Source organism: Lithobates pipiens, unplaced genomic scaffold (genome assembly GCF_037356315.1).
Source record: "Lithobates pipiens isolate NorthernLeopardFrog02 unplaced genomic scaffold, aLitPip1_a1.2 Scaffold_91, whole genome shotgun sequence".
NCBI lineage: Eukaryota > Metazoa > Chordata > Amphibia > Anura > Ranidae > Lithobates > Lithobates pipiens.
This window is the reverse complement of record NW_027507914.1, coordinates 339,808-347,648: the sequence shown is the minus strand read 5'-3', so window position 1 is coordinate 347,648 and position 7,841 is coordinate 339,808. Positions and strand designations below refer to the sequence as shown.

The 7,841-nt window shown below is 47.8% G+C and overlaps 1 protein-coding gene across 1 annotated transcript; it reads left to right on the top strand.

Annotated features, from left to right (window-relative positions):
* The first annotated feature begins 2,662 nt into the window (after positions 1-2,662).
* Positions 2,663-7,401, top strand: LOC143973677 (C3a anaphylatoxin chemotactic receptor-like). Its single transcript, XM_077474533.1, has one exon. It carries the CDS (start codon positions 2,743-2,745, stop codon positions 3,712-3,714), a length of 972 nt encoding a protein of 323 aa, XP_077330659.1. The 5' UTR covers positions 2,663-2,742; the 3' UTR covers positions 3,715-7,401.
* Positions 7,402-7,841: the final 440 nt, after the last annotated feature.

Sequence of the window (7,841 nt, the reverse complement as noted above, 5' to 3'; positions counted from 1 at the left end):
CTGGGAAGGACAATCAAGGGATTAACCGTGCTCCTAACAATGTGTAATGTGTGCTGATTTTTCTTTCTAATCTGGCTGTCTTTTCTTCCTGCTTTGCAGGGAGAAGAAACAGCCAGATCACTGTTCCTTGTTTCTAGTTTTGTAAACACAGAACTCTGTGTGTGATTGGACACAGCCAATCAGCAGGTTTTGGCCAAAATTATTGGTTGAAATCTGCTGCCAAACATGGTCACATATATGTACATGACCAGGGTAGTCTAAGGGCCCCCACTATTACCTGTTGCCCATATACTCCCACCTCAACCCCCCATGTTATTCCATAAGTAAGAGACCACACCTTGCTTGGAGTAAAATGGCCACAACAGCCTTTATTACAAACCTCAAAAATACTCCAACCAAAATATATATAAATATATATAAATATATATCTCCATAAATATATATATATAACCAAGAAAATGTGCAATATCAAATGTACTTGTAAACATAAACATATAACCAATAACACACAAACATGCCCGGTCTGGTGATCTCTGACGGTGACCCATAACTTTTCCAACCAACAAGTCACTGCGGTACCCACTTCCCACTTCTCCAGGCCTCGAGCTGTGAACGCTCGGAGACAACCTCCGCAGTGACAACCATACCGGTATTCCCTCCAACGTTCAGGAATACACCGGAGGGACCCATCTTAGCAATGGGCCCCCCACCCCATATCAGATGACTTCTGATTTTTACCGCCAACCGTCAAAGACCACCAGACACACACCGCCAGCATCCAATTCCGACTCCACCGCTGTCATGACATGCGATCCACAGAACCTGCAAGACAAGAAAAACAAACAAACACAAGAACCAAGAACCCATCTGAAAAAGTAGGGAGGGAGGGTGGGACAACTGCCTCCTCTCTGTTTCCCCTCCGACGAACTGGCTCAAAGCTCCGCCCCCTCCACCTTTTAAGCCGCTCCGCCCCCCTACAGCAACGGACACTCCCAGCTCCTCCTCCCAGCTTCTGCCTGAAAATTAACCCCCTGCTGCCCTATCCATCCCTGTCATGCCCGGTCCTCCGTTATCTTCCTTGCAGTCATTGCACTCCGGGCCTCACTAGACTGGTCACATACATGTACGTGCCGCTAGCAGTATATTTACTGTGATTGGTCTGCAGGTGGTTAACCAACCACTTGCTGACAGCCTAAGATACATGTACTGCGTCAGGTGGGCTCTGTTGAGCGAAATTCCGTACCTGTACATCATGTCCTACAATAGCTTCTATGGGATGCGCTGGAGGTGCGATCGCTCCCTGATTGGACAGAGGGTAGGGTTGCCACCCATACAGGAATGACCCGCAAGGTGCCTGCTGTCCAACCCCCCCCCCCCCCCCGCCAGTCAGCCAGCCTGTAAATCCTTGCGCCACCGTTGGGGGACAGAGCAAGGAGTAGAAGCAGCAGTGACAGCCCACAGCTCCATCAGACATCGGAGCTGTACGGAGATTCCTTCCTCCTTATTTGCTGTGTGTGTAACTCTCCAAATGTCTTCACTCACTACACGCCATTCTACTAGAGGGGGGTTAGCAAGGTCCCCTCCGATCACCCCTCACCTATTCCTGGATGGGGGTCCCCCTTATCACCCCTTCATTCCTCCTAGCTGGGGGTCTTTGTTTACTTGTGGGGGAGGAAGGGGGGTTCCTATGTTCCTGGATAGGGGCCGCCTTATCACCCCCCCTGCAGTCCTACTGGCTGGGGGTCTTCTATAACTGGAGAGAGCAGGGAGGAAAATTCCTGTATATCTGGATGGGGGTCCCCTCTTATAACCCCCCCTCCAACAATCCTAGACTCACGTACTCCAAACAATACTGCACCTGTTGCTCTGTGTGATACTGCACCTGTTACTGCGAGCGATACTGAACCTGTTACTGCAAGCGATACTGCACCTGTTGCTCTGTGCGATACTGCACCTGTTACTCCATGCGATACTGCACCTGTTACTGCAAGTGATACTTCACCTGTTACTGCACACAATACTTCACCTGTTACTGCACCTGCACACAATACTTCACCTGTTACTGCACCTGCACACAATACTTCACCTGTTACTGCACCTGCACACAATACTTCACCTGTTACAGTGAGAGATACTGCACCTGTTGCCATATGCAACGATAATAGTGTTAGCATCTGTGTTCTGAACAAAACCTTGTTATCCTTTAACTTGCATACTTCGAATTACAATCACTGTTAACCCTTTGTGGATTTTGTGTAAGCTGCTTCCTTAACCTGGGTATCCTACTCCTGGCCCCACCCACAAGATGATTGGGCTTCCAGTCATGTGACAGTCTCACGTGGGTTTGCACTGAACTCAGTTTGGCCCAAACTCACATGAGACTGTCACATGACAGCAGGCTGCCACCCCTAATCAGCTGTGGTCATGGAATTCCCCACCCCCGCATGTAACAAAGGGGCAGGCATGTTGGTGACATCATTGTGGACAATGCTAATGAACAATATATGTCCATGTGGCCATAATGGGTCAATGATGTCACCAGCATACCCACCCCTTTATGATAAAGACTGTTTCCCTTGTTATGTGAGGTTGATGAATTCCGTGGCCGCAGCTAACTGGGCCTCCTGTCATGGGCTCATCACTAGTTACGGAAATCCATCATGACCAGAAATAATCTTTTACTTTATATTACATTTAATAAAATCTGATTGGATGATAACCACATGGATGCAATAACTTTTGATGTCTTTACAGGAGAACAAGATGTCCAACGTCAGTGATGAGACGGAATCAAAGGGCTTTTACACCCATGAGCATTTGTTTACTATCATACTCTTATCTTTCACGACCCTCGTGGGCGTCCCCGGCAATGCTCTGGTGCTCTGGGTTACCGGAGTGAAGATGAAGCGGACCATGACTACCATTTGGTTTTGGAACCTTGCTGTGGCCGATATTATCTGCTGCTTGTTTCTCCCATTCACTATAGTGCAGTACTTCTACGGTGAATGGCTGTACGGTCCCGTGCTCTGCAAGATGATTCACTTCATTGTTCCATGGAACATGTTCACCAGCATCTTCACCTTGGTGGCTATCAGTGTTGACCGTTGCATCCTGGTTGTCCAACCCATTTGGGCCCAAAATCACAGAGGAGTACGAACGGCGTGGATGACCTGCTTGGCTATTTGGACCTTGTCCTCCCTGATGTGTCTACCTAAAGTCCTGTACCAAAGAATCTACACTCCTGACAACAAAACTTTTTGCTTTTCTGAAGAGCACATAATAGAGCCCACCACTTACATTAATATGGTTTTTGGTTTTCTGCTTCCATTCCTAATCATTTCTGCCTGTTACTTTTCTGTGGCTTTTATGTTACACAATAGAAGAGTTACAGAAGTTGGTAATAAAATCATCAAGGTGTCTTTAGGGATCATAGTCGCATTTTTCATCACCTGGGCCCCCTACCACATCATGGGTGTAGTCCTGCTATTCACTGTAAGTCATGTAGCGCTCATCCTAGATCTGTTCTCACAGTCTCTGGCCATGTTCAATAGTTGCATCAACCCAATTCTCTATGTCTTCATGGGGAAAGATATGAAGGATAAGGTGAAACATTCTATTTCAGAGCTCATGCAAAGTACACTTACTGAAAGCCTATCAAAAACACCACCTGAGAGTAATCAGCACATTGGAGCGGACGACGTGCCGCTACAGTGAAGATCTCATTGTAAAATGTGCCAAAGGATGATTGCCAAGACAATTGAAGGAAGACCTCTGTGTGAATGCTTAAGAATCAACTAGTGATTGTGGTCAACTGCAACTGCAGGAAATCTTATCAGGGCATTCTAGGGTGGCTGTACATGGGCAGATATCTTGTACAAGTCACATGTCATCGAGGCCTACTGCTGTTTGACTGACGCGGCCAATGGGCGTTGGCGGCACACACATAAGGTCTAGGCTGCCGAACCTACGTGCTTAAATCGCATTGATATATCCCATGCTTATGGAAACCCTGGTCTTCAGGGACAACTTTCTCAAGTGCCTGGTATTTCCCTCCCCCTACCAAGATAGGAAAGCCTCACCTTTATTGCCCAAGGAGCTAGAAGATTCCTACATTTTACATTTTGCAAATTAGCTTCAGCCAATTCAGTCAGTTACAGTCCAATGGAAAGTAATTACAGGCTTGCCTCTAGGTAATGGGTGCTCAACCTGTGGCCCTCTAGCTGTTGTGAAACTCCAAGTCCCATCATGCCTCTGCCTCTGGAATTCACAAATGTACTTGTCAGCCTTATATTGCTTCGTAGTTCTGCAACAGCTGGAGGGCACAGTTCGAGCACCCATGCTCTAGGGGGAAAATCTGTTTGGTCAGGTTGGGGTATCCTGGTTGATTTTTTCCTCCATAAGCCCTAAAAAATTTTTGGGGGGGGGGGGGCGCAAACAAACTGAAAAATACCGAACCCATCAATTACAGCCTCAGTGTGCCCATCAAATGCAGCCATTGTGCCCATCAAATGCAGCCATTGTGTCCCATCATATGGCAGCCATTTGTGCCCGTCAAATGCAGCCACTTGTGCCCATCAAATGCAGCCAGGCATGTCCCCCGGCTCAGCTGTCACTTCACTAACCCCTCCCCCTGCGGCCGGTCCGGTGGCACTTACCGCTCGTGTGGCGGGGATCTGCTCCTCTCCTTCAGTGATGGGGCTCTCCTCCTCGGCAGCTCTCCCCCTCAGCGGGAAGTGGCGGTTCTCCTCCTCATCTTTTTTCTTTCTCCAACCGGGGGGGGGTCCTTTTTTTTGGGACAGCCCTGCAGGTACTTGGAGGACCGACTTTCAGCAGGTCTCTATAGAGCAGTAAAAAGAAATTGTAAAAGCGAGCTCAATAGTAAATAAATAACTAAATCCCTCTGAAGGGTGAAACCAACACTCTGAAGAGCCAGTTCAGTACCATCTCTATGCCGATGACACCCAAATCTGTCTACTCCTCATCTCTCTCCTTCAGCCTCCTCTCGCATTACTAACTACTAACGGACATATCAGCATTGATGTCAGAGTCACACCGCTTCCTTAAACTGAATCTCTCTAAACCCGAGCTCATAATATTCCCTCCCTCCTGTGCCCCCCTCCATGACTTTTCCATCAAGATCAATAATGCAGCCATCAATCCCTCCCCCCATGCCTAGGTGTAATCCTAGACTCTGACCTGTCCTTTCAGTCCCAAAGCCAATGGTTGTGAAAAGCTTGTAGACATCACCGGTGCAACATCTCTCAATTCTCCCCTTTTTAACTAATGAAACCACCAAGCTCCTCATTCACCCACTTCAATTTAATGTCCTCTACCACTCTCTGCCAATCCCTCCGCTGGCTTCTATTCAGTGTCCTCCACCCCTCTCTGCCAATCCCTCCACTGGCTTCTATTCAGTGTCCTCCACCTCTCTCTGCCAATCCCTCTGCTGGCTTCCATTTAGTGTCCTCTACCCCTCTCTGCCAATCCCTCCACTGGCTTCTATTCAGTGTCCTCTACCCCTCTCTGCCAATCCCTCTGCTGGCTTCCATTTAGTGTCCTCTACCCCTCTCTGCCAATCCCTCCGCTGGCTTCCATTTAGTGTCCTCCACCCCTCTCTGCCAATCCCTCCACTGGCTTCCATTCAGTGTCCTCCACCTCTCTCTGCCAATCCCTCCACTGGCTTTCATTCAGTGCCCTCTACCCTTCTCTGCCAATCCCTCCACTGGCTTCCATTCAGTGTCCTCCACCTCTTTCTCTGCCAATCCCTCAGCTGGCTTCTATTCAGTGTCCTCTACCCCTCTCTGTCAATCCCTCCGCTGGCTTCCATTCAGTGTCCTCCACCTCTCTCTGCCAATCCCTCCACTGGCTTCCATTCAGTGTCCTCTACCCTTCTCTGCTAATCCCTCCACTGGCTTCCATTCAGTGTCCTCCACCCCTCTCTGCCAAACCCTCCACTGGCTTCCATTCAGTGTCCTCCACCTCTTTCTCTGCCAATCCCTCCGCTGGCTTCCATTTAGTGTCCTCCACCCCTTTCTGCCAATCCCTCCACTGGCTTCCATTCAGTGTCCTCTACCCCTCTCTGCCAATCCCTCCACTGGCTTCCACCCAGTATCCACCACCCCTCTCTGCCAATCCACTGCCTTCCACCAAGAATACAATTCAAAATTCTAACAACAACATACAAAGCCATCCATCACTCTGCCCTGAACTACATTACCAACCTTGTCTCAAAATATCACCCTCTGTGCTCCTTCCAACACCTCCTTGTCTCTAGCTTGAACATCATCTCTTCCCATGCTCATCTCCAAGACTTCTAAGACTTCTAAAAAACCCAGTGGCAGCCCCTCCATAGGCCCCCCCTCATCAATGCCTCCGGCCGGTCGCTTGTATTCCATGATTCGAGCCAGAGGCTCTAATAAGCTTCAAAAAAGGGTGGGCTCCGGATGCAGCTGTGTGACAATAGTGAATGAATATTCGCCATTGTAACACTGATTCTCCTCCCGGCCAGTCAGGAAGCGGGCCCTGAGACCCGTCACCCGATTGGCCGAAAAGGAGATCTGATCGGATTGGCCGCCATTAGGAGACACAGGGGAAGTGAGGAAGCAGCTGCCTGCAGCACAGAGAGAAGCCGCCACCACCCGCCACTGACTGACTGACTGACCTGGGGGAGGGGGGTGCTGCCTGTGACCCAGGGGGGAGATATGGCGGTGGATTGTTTGCTGCCCCCCTCAAAAAAACAAAACACCAGCCGCCACTGGCAAAACTTCTCCCATGTTCTAGAACTTCCAACCTCCATCTACCTTTATGTCTCCGACTCTGTCCACCTTTAGGTGATCCCTGAATATGCATATCTTCAGGGACGTCTACCTGGCCTCCACCTAAAGACTGAACTTTTACTTTCTCCATCAACTCATCCAACCACCTCCCCCTCCCCCTCCCCCTTTATAATATTTGGTAACTGACTGTCTCTCTTTGTTTTGTAAAGTGCTGTGAAAACTCTTTTGACGCCACATAAATCCTGTATAATAATAATAATTGCCATTTGGTCATGTGGTCTTTGTTGGAATGGGGGTTCAGCCCATCTGAACTCTGATCTTCCTCTTTAGCGGAAATCACAAGACTAAACATCTAGGCTTTTGTAAATGATACTTTGTAACCAATCTAACAATCAATCAGTTTATCAATAATTGTATTATAGACCTCAGACACCGACCAAAGAATCTACTTCTGGACTGCTTGAGGCTGGTCTGCATTCGCTGTTCTTCCGAAATTGCTTTTCTATATATTTATAGAGGATTGTATAATGTATCTGTAGAGTGTCATGACTTATACAAATTTAATTGTAAGCTAGCTCAGATATTCCATGCGTCCCATAAACATAATATAAAGTGTAATATAGAAATAAATACGAAAATGTTTGAAAAATTTGAGCGTGTTTTTTAATTCTTTACTTTAATTTTCCTAGGGAGATAAAACAATACAGTAAAGGGAGTAGACAAGGATCAGAGGTCTTCACCTCATAAACTTCACCCCAAAATATTGTAAGGCTCATTAAACAGATAAGGTACATGTGATAAAAGGGGGGACATTTTATAGAGATGAAGCCACAAAGCTAGTTGGGGGTCTCTAGAACACACATGGTTGGATTTACGCTGGCAAGACCCTACTCAGAGTGATTGGCATGCAAGACTAGAAGAGAGGAGAGCAGAGCCGATCTGAGTGTAGCAATGTAACAGAAAATAGATTTATTCAAAGTAATGCACTCACTAGACAGAAGATAATTCTAGGCTGTGTGTCATCCAGATCAATGCAGAGATATGTGGCAGCACTGGAAGAGCACA

Excerpts from the sequence above, each read along its gene's own strand:
- LOC143973677 (XM_077474533.1), top strand. The coding sequence starts at position 2,743 with ATGTCTTTACAGGAGAACAAGATGTCCAACGTCAGTGATGAGACGGAA.